Source organism: Leuresthes tenuis, unplaced genomic scaffold (assembly GCF_036924035.1).
Source record: "Leuresthes tenuis unplaced genomic scaffold, fLeuTen1.0.hap1 SCAF_24, whole genome shotgun sequence".
Classification (NCBI taxonomy): domain Eukaryota; kingdom Metazoa; phylum Chordata; class Actinopteri; order Atheriniformes; family Atherinopsidae; genus Leuresthes; species Leuresthes tenuis.
In genome coordinates, this window is record NW_027325378.1 from 12,854,967 (window position 1) to 12,873,346 (window position 18,380).

Genomic DNA, 18,380 nt, shown 5'->3' on the forward strand with positions numbered 1-18,380 from the left:
GCATCTACAAACAGCCTTGCTCATTTTGGACAAAAACCAAAGGCAACGGTCTTTTTTTTTCTTTCCATGCGCTTATTTATTATTCGTCGATGATGAGAAAAGCCGCCGCTTGAAGTCAATAAATTACACGTGGCTTGCTGTGGGCAGCCTAACATTACAGTAAAAAAAACCCAAAAACATTATGATCACACCTTAGAAATCAAGAGAGGGAATCACATTTATTTCACAGACAAATAGCACCCATGTCTGCGATGATAAAAAAATGGATATGTTTAAAAAAACATAATAATAATAATATTTTAAAAAGATTGGGCCAAACGACGCTATTGCAGAGAGAAAGCTTCAAGCCACAGAACAACACACAACATAGTTTTATAAATAGACATTTGCTAAACAACTTAAATTATGTTTTTCTTTTTTTTTCTTTCTTTTTTTTAAATAGACAGATACAACAAATGTCCTTCTTCAAAAGCAGCAATGATCGACAAAAGAGTTCTTGTAGAGATCCCCGTCCAATTTCACCCGTTTTCAATGATCAAGAAACATGTCACAGGACCGTGGGTCGTTTACTGCAACAGTCTAGTTCCAGGGCCGATACTCAGAGTTTAGAACCGTCAACCCGCTGTAAGGGAAGTTCTGTCCACTGTTCTTGTGCACTTTTGGATGCTCTTTCTCTGGGAACACTGAGTCCTCCTGCACCCCGAGAGAGGACGGAAGAGCGGCGGTGTCAAAGATCTGTCTCTCTGTGGGGGGAGAACATATTGCATTACGTTACCAGTTTTCAAGGCGATGTTTTTTCTTCTTGTTTTCCCACATCTGTAATTTGAACGCGCACAAACCAGCGTCCAGCAACCGTCAAAAGCTGAAATATTTAGCCCTTAAACAGCACGTTTCCTCCTTTACGGTGGGACAGTTTTATCTCGCAGCTATTTTACCAGCCATTTAACTTATATTCCTCTTATTATTCGTTATTTTTATTTTACTTCTTTTTAGGCCAACTTGCAAAACATTTAAAAAAATAATTTTTAGTTGGCGACATACAGATTGAATCACAACTGAGCTGTAAAAACAGACTCCAATGCTGTCGGACATGACATTTCTACTATTCTGTCAACAAAAATTAAAAGAAAAGAAGAAGAAGAAGTCCTTACTTTTGTGGATTGTCATGTGGTATTGTAGCTCCTGCTCGTCTTGAAAAGACGCCCCACACAGCTCGCAAGTGTGCGCCTTGTCTCTGGCGTGGGTTCGGCGGACGTGGCTGTCATGGGCGGCGTGAGAGGCGAAGGCCTTCCCGCAGTGTTTGCACTTAAAGGGCCTCTCTCCGGAGTGCTGGCGGATGTGTGTGCGCAGGATACTGGAGGCAGTGAAAGCCTGAAAGAGAGTAAGGTCGACATTTATTATTATGATTTTTTTTTGTTAAAGTCACAATTTCAAAAGTGTGTGGAAACTACAGCCAACTATAGAATGTCAGTTTCCCCAGCATTTTCGTTTAATTTGCATCCCTAAATAAGACAGTATCATAAAAACATTTTAAAATTAATTCAGTCGAATTTTAAAGGGTATGCTGATAGTTCCTTCTGACTTCATTTTGTCTTTCTTGTTGGCATTTTTGTTACATTTCGCCCGCTCCTTAAAAGAAATACCGGATAAAAACAGCAGGTCTAGACCTTAACAGGTGCTCTTGCGAGTTAAGAATAATCCAGAAAAGAAAGAAAAGGCGGATTCGTTTGTCAACAAAAGCGGTCCTCGAGAGCCCGTAACAATGGGAGGATATTTAGGGGAAAAAACGAACAAAAAGACTGTTCATTCCGGAGCCATAAATCAAAAACATAATCTTGAAGACAAAAGAAGGAGTGCACATCTGGCGGTAATTAGCATGTAAACCGCTCCGCTGCGTGTGCCTGCCGCGGGAAACAATAATGAGGGCCTCGTGCCAAATCCACCGTGAAACAAGGAAGCCCGAAAGGGAGCTAAAATGCTGCTGGTGGGCCTAAGAGATGTGCGGAGGAGCAGATGAAATTGCCCGAATTATTGCCGGGAAAAAAATGCAATAAACTTATGAATAAATGGAAATATATTGCCCACAAACTCAAACTCCAATTTAAGCCGGTCATTTTGCCATATAGTGGCATTTCCTCGTTTCTATACATTTGAGCTCCTTCCTCGACGTTGAACAACAGACTAAAAGTTTCGGTTTAGCGTGGAAATTCCGAACGGGGGGCCTTTCCTGGGGCCTGCTGTTGGCTGCACGGTGTCAAATAAAAAATGCAAACTCAAACAACAACAACTACGATAACAACATTTTTATGTGGCCAGGCTGAAATATTCATGTCCACTAGCTGGTCTACTTTTGCGGTGTGAGGGTTACAGACCTTGTGAATAAAGCTGCGAACACCTCAAGGCTATTATGGCAACACGGCGATTGAAGCAAAAAAAAAAAAGGCCTCTCACCTTGTTGCAGTAGACACACTTATAGGGCCGTTCTCCAGAGTGCACGCGCATGTGTTTGTTGAGACTGGACGACTGAGAGAAGCTCTTTCCACACACCGAGCACTGCAGAACAGAAATGTGCAAGACAATTATATGAATTTAGCATGACATAATTTCGTGAAAGTTGTTAGATACCCTTTCTTCTTTTGAAAGGTAGTGAATAATAGTGTGATATATATTTATATATATTGTACATACAGTATTTTAACAGGTATGGCGGACACTACATTTCTTTAGCTTCGATGCTATATTTAATTTAGTTAACGCCAACTTTTTAGCGCAGTTTTATTCAAGCAGCGACAAATCATCACATTAGTCATCAGTTAAGACCGAGACGTTGCCATATTATGAACATAACAGCTCTAAAGTGATCGGACTTTTTGAGACCAATAAAAATCGCAAGCATCCGGTTCTAAGTGACTGAGGGGGAGGGGAGCTGTTCTTTCAGCACCACACAAACTTATACATCGACCTCGGTGATGTAACCACATAATGATGTAATGTGGAACTGTATGGATCTATAACTCAGCCCAACGTATACTGTGCGCTGCGACCGTACCTTGTGAGGTCTGTGCTTCTCGTGCACGTGGAGGATGTGGATCCGCAATCTGTCCCTCTTCTCGAAGGATCTGTTGCACAGGTGGCAGGGAAACTTTCTGTCCCCCTGGTCCACGCAGCGTGTATACTTCAGATGCTTGTCTCTGTAGTACTTGTATGCAAACACCTTCCCGCACCTGTCACACTTGAAGCCCTCGCCGGCATCTGGACAAAACAGGGACACACGAGCTTGTGGTACAAATAATCCAAACGACAGGAGAGAGCCCGAGAGAAGGTTAGATTCTGACCTTCGGCGGGAGGAATCGTGTTGCTGTCCTCCCGAGGGCCCTTTAGTGTGAGCGGGATCCCGAGGAACTGCGTGTAGCAGTCTCCATACCACACCAGAAGCTCCTGGCCCGGACTGATCTCCTTGCAGGCCTCGTAGAATATCTGACCCTGGACCTGCACTGCTATCAGGTTTTGCTCCTCGGGGAAACGAGCGCACTTTACCAAAGACATCCAGTTTCCTGCCGCGCCTCTGCCATCCACGAAATGACTCAACCGGCCGTTCTCAAACACCTACAAAAGAAGAACACGGAAGGTGTTTCAATAACGACAATGAAGCTAAAAAACAAACAAAAAAAAAAACAGGATTAGTGAAGACTGGGCCTGCGGTAGCAAATCCATCACATTACCTCCCACATTAAGGTGTTGTCATCGTATGTTTTAATCTCGCTGGTGTTGACCAGTTTTCCTTGGAAAGGTCCGAACTGCGTGCCTTTAGGGATGCTGCTTTTATCTGTGAAAACTCCACAGTGTGAAGCGTTCCCCCAAGCTGCCTGGAGGACGATTAAACCTGCAACACAGAGACAAACTTCAGCCCTCAGGCATGAAAACAGTGACCAGTGGGTGATAAAATAAAATAAAAAGTTGCATTGGCTTACCCTCTGGAAGATCGAGAGTTTCCTTGTCCAGTGGGGGGATGTGGGAGTCAGAAGCTGAACAGGAAAGTACAAATCACACGTTTATTCATTGTAGTTCTGTACGGAAGGCTTTATTGGTTATTCTTGGTTAACACAGTTATTCAATGAAATTGATGTGTTATGTTCCACTCATTTTTTCCACAGCCCATCATATCAAGGCTCACCCGAGTTTTCCGGTAGGGCCACACCTGATATGGCGTGACCCACGCTGCGATCCTGGCTGCCAGAGTATCCATAAAGCACCACAAACAAGTCGTCCTCGCTGAAGTTATATGACGTTTCATGTTTCTCTGGCGGCACAACTGCGCCACGGAGTCGAAACAGAGTTTCCTTGGGCGGTGTGTTGGCGGAGGAGGAGGCAGATGAAGACCTCTCACTGGAGGGACTGCTGAAGTCTGACAGCGGACCGGCTGCGTGCTCCGTCACCACGGCAGCCAGCTCCTCCGGTTTGGGGTAAAGAGTGCGTCCGGGCAACATCTGGCTCAGGTAGGTGATGCCGCAGGCGCTCAACACGTGTTCGTGTAGGACCGAGGCGCTTTGGCCATTATGGCCGAGGAACTGAGGGGTCCCGCCGTGCAGGCTGACAGGCAGGGAAGCCCGAGTGTCCGACACCAGCCGGCCGAGGGACTTGAGAGGGTGGAGGAGACTGTGCGTCCCCGGGAAGAAGTCCATGTAAGGGTGGGAGACCGGGAGTGGAGCAGGGAAGAAGCCCCGGACAGGACTGCCCTTCAGCATGTCGGGTTGGCAACTCTTCTCCTTCAGCATAACAGGGATGCTGGACACCGACACGACAGCACGGAGCGTGAAGCTAAGGTTCAAATGGGGATGTATCCTTAAGTGCACGAGAGGAAGAGAAGGAGGGATGGGGGAGGGAGAGGGGTGAGTTATAAAAGTTTAATGCAAGAAATCTAAAAAAGCTAAGGAAAAGATACTGACCACACCTGAGGAGACCCCCCCCCCATTCAACAAAAAACTTGCAACAAGATGAAAACCTCACATGTAAAATAAATTAAGTAATGCAGGACCACATTCGGCGTATATTGTAAGTAGCTGTTAGGGGGGTAAATGAAGGACGGACGCAGTGACACCGGACAGCCGATTTTGCAATATTTCCAGCCGAGAGGTCACACATCAAGCGGCTGAAACGCGTTTGCGTTTTTTAAGGAAGCCTTTACCAATCAGCCAGTAAATAGAGAGACAAACCAGGGTCGTGACACCAATTACAGAACACTCTGCCGGAGCAAAGGTCAACATTAATGAAGCATTTTATGGACTTTTACCATTCCAATTTAAAGAAAACAAAGGGGACGCAATAGAAATGGTGTGAAGATAGAGTGCGTCACGCTCAATGCGTAATTCTGATTTTCAGAAACAGCCAATTGTCCTGTTTTCCTTAAATGCATTTTGCAAATGAATATAGGCAACAAATAGGCCCGTCGTCCAAAATAAGCAGTTTAACCAAAATAAACCAGCGAGAATAACAGACGCTAGTTCAATGTAAAGGTGCAGAAGTGTCTTGTTGCAATAATTTGTCATCAGTTAGAAATCATACTCACCTCCTGTAATAATCAGAGCGGTTTCACAGATGATGGTGGGGGTTCTCCGTCATGCCTGCAAAATCTAAGTTTTTGTGACCTCCTATCATCGGATCAAACATGGTATACAGTGAGGTCGCTCGGAGCAGTAATCTTGTCTGTCTGTGTGGTCATCTGAGGGCACCTATAGTGTGTACGCGAGCAGGTCTGCTGAAGATGCTTCTGAGCTCCTTCCTTCCTCCCATTGGCCGGGAATCCGCACAGCCTCATGCACCTCAATGCCCCCTATAGGAATCCGTCTTCTGCAGGGACAGCCCACCCTGCTCACTTATCCACAGCGGCCTGCTCTCCGTGCCACGGCGAGGCCCCCAAACATTTCCACACGAACAGACGCACGAGATTTTTGGTTTTATCTGAGGGGCCCCTTTGGAGTAGAAATGTACAACCCTGGTCTTACAGATTCGCGTTTTAATGCTTTAAAAAAACCTGGCTTGATTTTATTTAATGTGAACCACTTTGGAGGATAATCTAACACATTTTGAGTGTTATTCAAGACTGCAAAAAAATGCTGAGGTGGCGTGTTTCTTTGCTCTCCTTTGGGGGTCATCCACATCTGTTTGCAAATGCTCTCAACTTCATGGGAACTCAAGTTTTTTGGCCTTATCTAAAAAGAAGAAAGACTCATCTTTAGGGCATCTGTATTACATTGTAGTGCACTGCAGAGAGAAAGTCAACATCAACAGAAAGAATTAGATCAAATATTTCTGAAGACATCCAGAGATTTTCATACAATTTCTAATGCATTATCATCCTCTAAGAATGCACACATTTTTACTTTTGAATTAGTTTTCCTTGGACTTCTTTTTTTTCTTATAACAGCATAATCAGGTAGTCTAAATTCTTACAAAAATAATGATGAAAAACCCCCAACAAAAGTCTGATGCACTACTTATGCAGGCAACACTTTTAGGTGGTCTAAAAATAAGATTCCTTGTGCATTTTACACATTGCCAAACACAGTCAAAGATTCCTTCGGTCTTCCCTTCGGACATGAAAGAAGAGGCACTCGATTAAATAATGCAATAACAGAATTCTTTATTTACAAGGCAAATAGCATCAGCGAAGCCATATTAGTTCACAACTTGCATAACTGTGGTTTTAACTTCTCTTGTATATCTAATTTTGCATAAAACCCTCACACACGCACACACTAGGGGTACAAAGATCGATGCGGGTATACAGTGACTCCTGTGAAGGATGCAGAGGAAGGAGAAAATTAAAAATAAGCATCTGTGGGGGGGGGAACACAACAGTGAGCTTTCTTCAGAAAGTCCATATAGTATAATACATATTGCTTCAATATCCCTATGTGTCATCTTTTCCATACAACAGTGAGAGGAGAGTAAGGAAGGGGATGAAATAACTAAACACAGAAACAAGTCTCCAGCAGCTGAGAAGAGTTGAGCGATGATGCACCCATTCAATATTGTACACAATTCATTATACAAATTTATACAGACAGCGGTGTAATGTACAAGAACAAGAACGGACGAAGTCTAAGGCATTATGCTAGGGTTTTTAGCATTTCAAGGTTGCATCTTAGCTCTAAGAAACTGGCAGACAATACAAAAAGGGCATTTTAAAGTTCTTCAAAAACCATAAGTTAAAGAGAAAAAAAAAAAGGAAAAGTTTTGTTTAGTGGGTCCAAAGCCTGAACATTTTGTTAGGGGCAAAATGATTCATTTGCTCCTTTGTCCTCATTATAAATGCTAAAAACAATGCACTGCTACCACATGGCTTTAAGTCGTTTCAAAATCTTGACAATCTTTGGAAATTTGCAAAGGGCTGTGAATCCTTCTTTTAAAATGGCTCAAAAAGGCTGATTCTGCACGGCTGTACTTTACAATCAAAACAGCATCATCTTTTTTTTTTCCTTTTTCTTATAAACACCTGCAGGACGACTTCAGGCGTTCACGCAGGCTTTCCTCCGTCCCACAGTCGGCTTGCTACAGCTTCCAATTGAAAAGACTAAATGAAAAGGAAACAAGGAGCAACTCGAGAAACACAGAGAAGAGTGTGGTGCGACTGCACGACACCGTGTGGTCGACAATAAAACACCGTCAGTCACACCTTTAGGCCTTTTTAATGACAATACATTCAGAGCGATTCTCTTCCTGCTTTACGATGCATCATTTACATCAGACCCTGATAAGTGACATCATTAAAAATTTCCTGTTTTTTCCCGCAGGCCTTCTGTCCCAGAAGGTGCCGCTCGCTACGGAAAGAAAAAGAGTCCAATTGAAATGCGAGGAGTATTTGGCTTGCCGAAAGTACGTCCTGGGTTAAAACAGTTTGTATAAAAAGTTGGTTTTTTTTCCTTTTTTGAGAAGAAGAAAAACAAAAAAACAAAAAAAAATCTACTTTTGAGGTTAGAGAGAGGATGACTTGCTTGAATTCTTGTGACGGTCAAACCAAAACCCTCTACAGGGCCACAAGAACAGCACGCCATTACCGAACACTTGATAGTTGAACGAACTGCCTGAGGTCATAAAATATGGCTAAGTGTCTGTCAGAGCAGGTTGAACCGTGCAGTCTTAACTCTGACCTCTGCGATAGTAGAGTGGCTGGAGGCAGAGAGGGTCAACGGGAGGGTGGGGGTCGGGGGGTGGTAACAAACTACCTCCCTCTCCAGATCTCAGCCAATCGCTGCATAATCTAATAGGAACGCTGTGTGTGGATGTAGACTTTCTTGGTACAAACTGCAATAAACAAAACAAAACAAAACAAAAAAAAAAAACGGTTTAATACTGCATCCAAACGCGGAGCAAAAATGTGTCCTTTTTATTCAGGAAACTGTACAAAAATTACAAAAGCAAAAACAAACAAACCCCCTCCCACCCCAACCCAAGAGATTCTCAAGTAATTGTTATTGCTTGTTTACATCACACCAGAACAGTTTGCACCTAGCAGCTTGTATGAAGCATTTTTCACTCCAGACAACATAGAAAGCACACTTTTTATACTTTTTTTTTTCTTTTCTTCGAGTTACGTATGGCTGTATTGAGATGACTTTTTTTTTTTGTTTGGTTTTCTCTCTTTTTTTTTTTCCTCTTTTCTTTTTTCTGTTGTAGTGTCCTACGCTAAAGGCAGAGAAGCAAGCGATAATCTGTACACTGTATACACAGCACACCCCCACCCCACCCCACCCTGTCTGCGTCGTACCAGAACGTTCCCCGGAAAACAAACCCAAAAAAAAAAAAACAAGAAAAGAAAAGAAAAGAAAAGGAAAGCAACTGCTCTGCTTCAAGAGGCAGCTGAGAACAGGCTGGGAGGAAAAAATTTAAAAAATCCGAAACCCCTAAGGAATAAAATAAATAGGAAAAGAAGACGCTTTTTATTCATCGGTATGTACAATCTCTGCAATTCATTTTAAACCATATTTGATTCTGACATCTTCTGAAACTACAGGACCGAAGTATAATCCATAATTCAGGTTAATACAAGAATCTCTTCAGAAAGAATACAACCATTACTGTTAAAATGATAAAAAAAAGAAAAAGAAAAGGTGCCTCTTTCACACGTTTAGAAATATTCTTCCTGCTACTAAGATAAAGAGTCATCTAAAATAATTAAAACGAATCTATACAGAAAAATAAAACTTAATTTAATACACTATATAAACCTCTTGACTAAATTAGTCTAATCATAGAATTCCACTTAAACCATTTTTCTGCAGTGTTGATCAAGATCCGTTTTTTTTCCCCGCCGCATCTTCACTCTACGTCTTGATTTTCACAAAAGGAAAAAAAAACAAAACAACAACAAACAAAATTAAACAACAACAACAATAATAATAATATAATAATAATAATAATAATAATAAAATAAAGAACAGCAAAAAGGCAAAACCGGCTAAGTGTCCGAGCTCCATCCGGAATCTTGAACATAACTTTGGAGTCTTCGAATCCGTTTTCCGAAACCGTGTCGAGTCGAGTGAGAAAAGTGGGACAGATCAAAGGAGAGAGCGAGAATCAGTGTACGTCATTTTTTTTCCTTTCTTTCTTTTTTTTGTTGTTGTTGTTTCAGATGAGATTGTAAATGGCCGCTGTCCACTGAGAGGAATACATTCATCAGCACAAAGATCCAACACCAACTGCTGCCCCCTTTTAAGTCAGTGTACCCCACCGGGAGGCCGGCAGTAAGTCACACTACGGTGAATGCAGCTGGACAGGCAGATAGACTGACTCATCACGAGGCTCTCCTCCGGGAGGGGGGGGGGGTTAGGCATGTCGGACAGAGATCCTTCCCCAGCCTTCTGCACACACCTGTGTCTGTTTGCGGCCCAGCTGGGGCGAGGTGGCAAGGGTGGGAGAGAGAGGGGGGGGGGGGGCGGGGGTCAGGGCACGGCATGGCTGGTTCAAGGGGCAGCCGGTTTTACATGTTCGAATTTTTGATTCTTAAAGGGCCCCCCGACACGCTCCTTGCACCAGCTGATCACTGAGGTTCACGTTAAGAGGCTTCATGATGGTCAACAGTATTTCTGCAGAGAAACGGCACATATCAGTCATTTAATAAACGCACAATCCAACACAACAGCTCACCGTTGAACTTGAACTCGGGTAAATCGGCCACTTTAGCGTAACACCATAAACAACTAGAAACCATCTTGGAGCGCATCATCAAGTCTGAAACAAGGCAGGTAAATCACAAATGCATGCACTAATGGCCTAAGAGTAAATAATTGAAATAATCTAAGTGCCAATATTTTTCTATAAACCTGGAAGGGCAGTAAATCAAGGGACAGATATACACAACAGTCTGGAGTGAAGACAGTCAAACAGCAGCACCGCGGTTAAATATTCATGGCGTTTTACTGCCTTAAAAGCATTATGGTCAACAACAGTGCATTCCAGACACCAAGCTAACAATACCAGTGAGACAATGGAAGATGGATTAAGTTGGTTGACATTAAACGAACAAGAAGCACCTTGAATTTAGTGCTGCTGACATGAAATCATTTTGCAAGATGATTTGGTCATCATCGGACCAAATCCCCGTTTTAAATCATGCTCCAGTTGGTTTGACTGAACCTTAACCAGCCACCCACGTAGTCTAAGTGGTATGGCTCTGCTTATTACATCACTGTCCTCTAAGGTCAAGTCAAGGGGCCGAACTCTGGCAGAAGAGTTACGTAAACTACTGAGTGAATTATTCAGTAGCGGGGCTGTTCAGTAAGTACACCCAAACAATTATACCTCTTTTCGTTTAAAAAGGTTCCAGAGCTCATTCAGGGCAGGTGCTAGAGCCACTTCCAAGTTGCTTCTAGCTAAGAAAGTCATTACATCACTTCAAATGTCTCTTTAATAGATGTTCGACCGTCCCTCTAGTGTATTCTGAACTTCTGTAGACAAAGTGCAGGGAGACAGTTTATCTTTAAAAGCAATAACTGATGTCATATTATCACCGGTCTAGTTCTTAAACGCCGTTTGAAACAACAGCTTGTGGTTGTGAGCGCAGCCGGCCTTTTCCAAACCTAAAGCGGTATTTACGAAAGAGATGGAATTATTAAGAAAACCCAGACGATATTAATGAAAATAGTTTAAACAGTATGTAAAAATTCAGATGCAAATGGGGGTCGTTAACGCTGCTATGCTGCAAATTGAACAGCTTTCACAGATGCAGGAGAATGAGGAAGCTCTCATTAGCTTAACCTACAGGGAGCTGCTGTAAAATAAGTATCTGACAAAACCCGTAGAAGCATAATTTGGTAAAGCAATGATTAATATTAGCCAAATGTGGATTTATAGAGAGCTAATGTGTCCAGCCTGGCCTCCTGCTATTTACCTGTTCTTGGCCCATGGAAGGCAAGCCAGGTGAGGGCCCCGATGCCATGGATGTGACGCTTATCTGCCCAGGCATCTGTCCCATGCTGCTGGTTGCCATGTTGGTGGCCATGGAGACGTTGTTGAGACTCATGCCATTACCGTTGTACATGTTGCTGTTACTCTGCTGGGTGAACTGCGGGGACGCCTGCTGCTGTGAGAACATACTGAGGGAGAGGGCGGAAAAAGGAGATGAGGCAGTTAGCGTCACAAAGACCAAAATCACCACACGTGTGTGAAGGACAAAAAAAAAAAAGAAAAGAAAAGAAAAACAACAAAAAAATGAGCTTGCTGCATCCATTTTTTGGCATGTGCCCATAACTGAAGATGTCGCCTGCCCCGGATTGCTTTGATAATAGAGAAAAATCAGCTAATATTACTGGGCTTCGAATGCAGCAAGTGGATATGTGGGCCAGGATTTTGTCTTCTGTGCACTGGTCGTTATGTAGATGCATGTCAATAGAAAAATAAAACTAAGAAAAAGCTGAATCGTACATCTTGAGCTGAATGTTTTGACCATCAATTCTGCCCAGTGTGTCCTGCATCCTTTACTCTCTGGATGACTGCACACATCCAACATCACCAATCAAAACCACTTGGACAGAAATAAAGCTACAAGGATGAGATTCTGAAAAGTTATGCGCCTGTATATGACAGCTGCCATGGTTACCTGTTGCCTCCCATGTTGCCCTGCGGCCAGCCATTCATGTCCGGGGAACCCTGGAAAGCAGCGTTTTGCTGGCCCTGCTGCATCATTGGGGACTGCGTGTGGGCCATGCGGGGAGAAAGCAGCGGACTCTGTGGCGTGCCAGGACCTCCAAAACTTCCGTCTGCCTGTTGGCTCATACCTGTGGCAGACGCGTTAAAAAAAAATCAGCCGGACTCGACTACAAACAAACGTACTGGGTGCTGTTAATGTTAGCATTCCATGTGATTTACACTGACATGCCACATAAACACAAACCCTCTGACTAACGGCTTCAGAGTGAGGGAAAACGTAACTCCAGACAACACATTCCAGTCTGCATTCAGGGTTATATTTTCTACATGCATGTAAACTATAAACAGACAATGAACTGGAAAGAGAGGGGATGAGAAGAGGTCTTTGGGGAAAAAGAGAGAACTTATTTCTAACTATTGCTCTGTACAAACCCACAGGTCTCGTTAGGGTTTAGAAGTGAAGGGTAAATCAAACATGTCATTAGACAATTACACTCAGATTAAGAGTCAGACTGGCAGGTACAGCCATGAGCTGGTCTGTGTGAAGTCTGCCTGAATTTTTGTGATTGTGGTGCCCTCTAGTGGAGGATAAATGCATAGTCAGGACACCATTTTAGGCACATAGGAAGATATGTGATCAACTTATTCACACATATGCTCCAACAGTAAGGAGTAAGATATGCAGCAGGATTTGATTCACTCAATGGCAGCTAATTAATGCCGTCATCAATACGTGACAGTAGAAATCAGATGTGAAAAGCATGTGATGCTTTGAGCCACAACACAGAAACGATGGCACGCACACACACACACGGGTTGTGGGGTGAAGTGTGTGGTTGGCTGGGGAGTGGGAGCAGTACCTGAGTTGGGAAACTGAAAGGCACTGTGCTGCATTTGGGGGCTGAGTACGGCCCCGTACTGTCCGCCCATCATGTTTGTGTTTCCCATCATCATCTGTGAGGAGGAGGAGGAGGATGTGGAAGAGGAGGTGCCATGCAGGTGGAGCTGAGGGTTCGGGGGGAGAGAGGGCAGACTGGGGGAAAGAGGGGAGGAGAAGGGGGTGGTGGGGGGAGGTGACGAGGCCAGGCCTGTACTGGTACCGTAGCTGGGCGGGTAGGGGAACTGCTGGGGGTTGGCCTGAGGATTCCTGGGGTTACTCATGCCTCCGGCGGCCATGTTGGGAGGCATGTTGAGGCCCTGGGCCCTCAAGGCCATTCGCTGCTGGACCTGCTGGGCCTGTTGCACCTGCTGCTGCTGCTGCTGCTGCCGCTGTCTCAGGTGATTACTCAGCAGCTCCCGCTGACGTTGTGCCAACATCTGAGCATTGATGGTTACCTGTAAGTGGGAGCAGAATAAATCGTTAAAGAAAATAAAAAAAAGAAAAACAGGGGCATGATGCCACAAATCTACATAAAAACAACCCTGAATCGGTGTGACTCATCAGTAAACTAAATCTAACCTACAAGTCAAAACAACAAGTCCATGCAAAAATGTTTTGAGATGCTTGAGGTGATTCACCTGGTTTGGAGCATTAGCTCTAAGAGGTAGGTTTACATTTGGCACACTGCTCATCTGAGTCATCATCGGCTGACGGTTCTGCTGGGGAAAAAAAACATTGTGTTAGAGAGTTAATACAATACAGTTCTATTGATGAACTTAATTGTCTTTTAAAACCAAGAAACGCTCAAAATTGAGCTCAAAAGATCATTTTAATTCAGTAAGGAGGTTCAAAAAAGTAGACACTCCCTCCGAAGAACAGGAAAATACGAGACGTGCTCATTTTTCTTTCAGTTACACAACTTTAGTGAAAAACCTGCAAGTGGCAGGTTGACCTTTAAGTCCAAATCGTTCTTGTGTGCCAAATTGTCAACCTCAAGGACAATTACACAACTCCAATCTGTGTGTTCATTTGCACAGCTACCGATAAAACAATGAGGTTGCATCAGAGTCCAGAATCAGTACGATTTCCTGCCATGTGGGGAACATGCATGTTTGCACCTGTTGGGACTGCAGTCGGTGCTGGAGCTGCAGGCGTAGTGTGTTGGGCTGGTTGGGGACGACCCCAGCAGGCCTGAGTCCCGGCCGGGCCTGCATTCTCATTATGGGATAACCCGGCCGTGGGCCCATCTGGCCAGACATGGGGTGAAAGCCAGGCTCTTGCATGGGAGCGCCAGGGTAGCCCCTCTGTGCCATGTGGGATGGTGGGGGGCCAAACTGTTGGGTGTACATGGGGGGCTTCTGGTCTAACATCATGGAGGGGTCCTGGGGGAACTGGTCTGGCTCCAGTGATTGGCTCTGAAACAGGGAGCCACAGGTATAGCAGTTATAACACAATGTCACTAAGATTCTGTATTAAATGAACACAACGCCATATGTTTGGAAGAAGCACCTGTTCTACCAGAGCAGGGATCCCAAGAGCGCGATCAATCTCCTCCAGCCCGTCGAAATCTTTCAGTGCGGTGTACAGCTGCGACATCAAGGCGCCCTCGTCCACCGTACTGCCATCACCTGAGCTGAGCCCCGTACTAGACATGAGGTCATCCTGGGGCGCCGACCTGGGCAAAGAGGAGACGGAGAGGAGCTTAATTACGTCTCAAAATACTCTTTAAACCATAGCAAACATTTAGACAAGCAGAGGCATTTGAACACAAACAGTAAAGAAACTAATTTTTATTAAGTGATGCCAGAGGCTCCTTTTGGAACACATAAAGGTAACTTCCAAGTGAAGAGCTTACCTGCTCTGGTTGACAAAAGCCGTCTGATCTATTGGCATCATGCTGTCGGGCCACGGGGCTGTCTGGTTGGGTGGAGCCTGTTGTTGGGAAAAGTGGTGGCCGATTTCCATATCGGGTTGAGCTTAGAGGAAAGAAACGCCAGACATAGACAAAATGTAAGGCAACATATAAGAAATTTAACAGAGCAATTGAAATATGAAAAAAAATAAATGGATAACACAAGCAAAGTAAACTCTGACAAATTTCTTTCAAACGATGGAGGTTAATGTAGGTTAGAAATGTAATTCCTGAGGTATGTGCAGCTCTAACCACAAGGTGGCATCCTTTACAGCTCAGAGAGCACACAGGGGAGTTTACATCTTCTCAGCTGTACCTCAACTGTTAGCACTGAACTAAATCTGGCATTTCAGATCTGCAATCAATGTAAAGCAGGCGCTAAGCTCTCGGTTTCTACATTGACATGCTTTAGAGTCTGTCTGGTAGTGTTTGGGTACTCTGCATCTATTTTCTGCATGTAAATAAACTTTCTGCGGCGCACTGCGCTCTCACCACTGGTCATCATCGGGGACTGGAGCATTGGTCGAGGCCCCGTTTGGCTGTTGGGCCTCATGGGAGCGCTGCTGGGTCCCATCCTGCCATGCATGGCGCTTTGCTGTCCGGGGCCGGACGCTCCCAGCGGGGGTGCAGAGGCTGAACCCCCCCAGCCCTCCTGCTGCTGCATGCCTGGTCGTGGACCACCTGGAGCCATCAGTCCTACGGGAGCAAGCATCCACACGGAGACGAGGAGCGGTGAGAAAAGTCTCAGGACAGATTTTAGTGGATCTGCCCCATGATATGAAGCCTTGGTGCAAAATACGTGGAAAAGTCATCTATGCAGTGGTGAAGGATGCTTGAGGACGACTGATATGTGGGAGAGACAGTGAGAGAAACTTTGCGCCTGTGTGGGCGACTATTTCCTGTGACAGGAAGTGAGTCACTGCGTCATGATGCGATATGTTAGGGTGAGAGACAGAGAGGAAAAGAAGTTTCCTCAGAGTTTGGAAGCAGCTACAAGTGTCAACACACAGAGGCAACTGATGTGGTACTGGTTTTGACACTTGAGGGTTGTCAGGTAGAAATGTCACAAAAAATAATGTCAACATAAAAGGTTTACGTTCGTGTTTACGGATTACTTTGGAGATATTGTGAAAAAAAGAGCTGTTAATCACAAAGAATGCGCCTGTGTCTCGGAGACAATATGCGAGAGCACCTGTGACTAAATCTGTTGCTTCTTAGGCTGGGCACTTTCATGCTTCACTGTTCCACTGAGCATCTTAACAGTGACTCAATTTCAAATCAAAACACACCGAGGAACAACAGCAAGAACACACAGATTCCCACAATGGGAAGAGGCCACATAAGCTGACGCTGAGACTTACCTGCATTGACCATACCGGACTGGTTTGGCATCATGCCGTGACTTCCCACCATGCCTTGCTGCTGCATGAGCGTGTATGGGCTTGTGGCTCTTATGGGATACTGCAATGAGGGCTGCTGAGGGGACACATTCATATCCAGAGAGACGCTCCTCACAGGCAGACCCCTGCCTGGCTGGCCCGGTCGAACACCTCCAAAGTCTAAAAACAAGCAGGGATTGTGGTCACATGCCTAATTAGCAACAAGCACAGTTTCTGTTCCGTGCCCTTGTTTTTCTGAGTGAGAGAAGGACTCACTTGTTGGGCCCATGCCAGTTCCGAGGCCTCTGTGCTGCTGCTGCTGCGCCATGGCAGGATTGGTCTCCGACATCTGCAGGATGTCATTGATGATGTTCTGTTTGTCCATAGGACTGGGCAACGAAACAGGCCGGGGCTCGCAGAAGAGCTGCGGCTGAGCATTCTGCAGGTCGTTCAGGATGTCATCCAGCTCCGATGACTAGAGGACAGAGAGACAAAAGGGAGAAGTGCGAAAATAGAAACAGATTAGCCATTTATGCTTCCATTTAGAACCCTATTAGTGCCTCACTTGGAGACAAATTGGACACAAATACACACGTGACAATAACGCCGAGCGCAAACTTATATGAAGTGTCTGGAAGATGAGAACAGAAGGCTGTGGCTACAAGATACAAGTAAGACTTTATGTCAAACCGGATGAGTTTCTTCAAACAGTTTCACAACTGCTACCCTTTTAGTTGTGTCCAATTAGTAGCAGACAACAAAGAATGTCATGTCATCATAAACAGTATTGTTACCCCTGCTTCAGTGAGCAAACACCAAGAACACGCGATTAGCAAAGATGTCTTCTGCCAAATTATCCTGTAAGTGCAGCGATCATCAGGAGTTTGGGTGGCGCAAAAGTTTCAACTCCTCTGTTCAGCTGCTGTAAACGGCTGCAGCGAGCCTGCGTTTCCAAACAGGGCGCCATTCATACACAACGGGACTTTTGCTTTAGTTTCTCCAAACGCTAACTAAATCTTAAATTAAGGCAATGACATGTTAAGACCTGGTTTCAGTTGCGAGGTGAAGAACAGCTGGAGCTAGAAGGAGTTTCCCTTTATGTTTCAGAACACCAGTGCAGTCGCCTCTGGACTTTTCTTCCTCATACAGACTCGTGGGGCAGACTTGATAACAACCATCCCTAAAAAGATGCATTCTGATGACACCACACGACAGCTCACAGCCTTACGGCATGTTCACGATAAACTAACACAATTTTAACTCATCACTAACTCAAGAAAAGGCAGTAAGTAAAAAAAAAAAACTGCTTTACTGCACTCAAAATAATAATAAATCACACACAGCTAACCAAATAATTCCTGAAGAAGTCTGGGTGGCTTTAGGTAAATAACTTGCACTTGCTGTGACTGTCCACCAGAGTGCAGCATTTCCAGAGTGACTGACATTTTCTGATCGTGACACACTGGACAGCCGCAGAACAGCACACCAGCATTGTTCAGTATTGGACTTCAATACAATGACATGCATTTGTTGGGCCTTTAACTGCTGCTAAACAAACAAGGCTGCCAATAACATATCTGACAGGACCTTTAAGCAGCACAGTCTTGCTCGTGCCTACTTCTTACTTCTTAGAAGTCGACCTGAGAAGACTCCATTTGCCTCCTTACACAGAGCAGAATGGTTAGCCACACAATGCTGGAAATACTGAGAGCAGACAGGCAGACTGGATATGTAGGAGAGCTAGAGAGTAACAGAGTGAGGGGTGGGGTGGTGGTGGGAGAGAAAAGCCCTAATGAGGTCAAGAATGATGTAATGCTTCTGTACACTCAGTTTGCACTCCTCCTCCTCCTCCTCCTCCTCCTCCTCTCCTATTCTCTCTCTCCTCCCACTTTCTATTCTCTCAACTTCTCTCGTTGCTTTTACTTTTAATGGATCCTACTTCTATCAGTCCCTGTCACCCTCTTCATTTGATGCATGTCAGGGCATGTCACGTAATCCGTCTCCTCCTTTAGTGCACGCCCAGTATCTGTAATAAACCACACTGGAAACTCGAGGCAAAGAG

At 44.7% G+C, this 18,380-nt stretch overlaps 2 protein-coding genes across 8 annotated transcripts in view; both read right to left on the reverse strand.

Moving 5' to 3' along the window:
• Positions 1-579: 579 nt before the first annotated feature.
• Positions 580-5,619, reverse strand: prdm14 (PR domain containing 14). The gene is made up of 9 exons (XM_072378262.1): positions 5,594-5,619; positions 4,175-4,818; positions 3,972-4,025; positions 3,723-3,883; positions 3,336-3,606; positions 3,050-3,252; positions 2,452-2,553; positions 1,152-1,371; positions 580-743 (listed from the first exon to the last, which is right to left on the reverse strand). The coding sequence occupies exons 1-9, from the start codon at positions 5,617-5,619 to the stop codon at positions 580-582; spliced, it is 1,845 nt and encodes a 614-aa protein (XP_072234363.1).
• Positions 5,620-7,672: 2,053 nt separating this feature from the next.
• Positions 7,673-18,380, reverse strand: part of ncoa2 (nuclear receptor coactivator 2) — a 53,869-nt gene continuing 43,161 nt past the window's right edge. For 3 of the 7 annotated variants that reach the window (XM_072378900.1, XM_072378901.1, XM_072378899.1), the window contains 11 exons: positions 16,595-16,793; positions 16,301-16,498; positions 15,432-15,635; positions 14,883-15,003; positions 14,537-14,702; positions 14,146-14,442; positions 13,666-13,746; positions 13,008-13,482; positions 12,098-12,275; positions 11,390-11,594; positions 7,673-10,085 (listed from right to left, as the gene is read on the reverse strand). In XM_072378900.1, the coding sequence (XP_072235001.1) occupies positions 10,074-10,085; positions 11,390-11,594; positions 12,098-12,275; positions 13,008-13,482; positions 13,666-13,746; positions 14,146-14,442; positions 14,537-14,702; positions 14,883-15,003; positions 15,432-15,635; positions 16,301-16,498; positions 16,595-16,793 (2,136 nt within the window). In that variant the 3' untranslated portion in view covers positions 7,673-10,073. The remainder of the gene's footprint in view (positions 10,086-11,389; positions 11,595-12,097; positions 12,276-13,007; positions 13,483-13,665; positions 13,747-14,145; positions 14,443-14,536; positions 14,703-14,882; positions 15,004-15,431; positions 15,636-16,300; positions 16,499-16,594; positions 16,794-18,380) is intronic. The other 4 variants (XM_072378904.1, XM_072378903.1, XM_072378905.1 and 1 more) reach the window with 4 other exon arrangements.

Coding starts and splice junctions, on each gene's coding strand:
- prdm14 (XM_072378262.1), bottom strand. CDS start 5,619: ATGACGGAGAACCCCCACCATCATCT. Junction 4,026..4,174: donor GGCCCTACCGGAAAACTCGG/GTGAGCCTTGAT, acceptor TTTCCTGTTCAG/CTTCTGACTCCCACATCCCC. Junction 1,372..2,451: donor AGTGTGTCTACTGCAACAAG/GTGAGAGGCCTT, acceptor ACTCTCTTTCAG/GCTTTCACTGCCTCCAGTAT.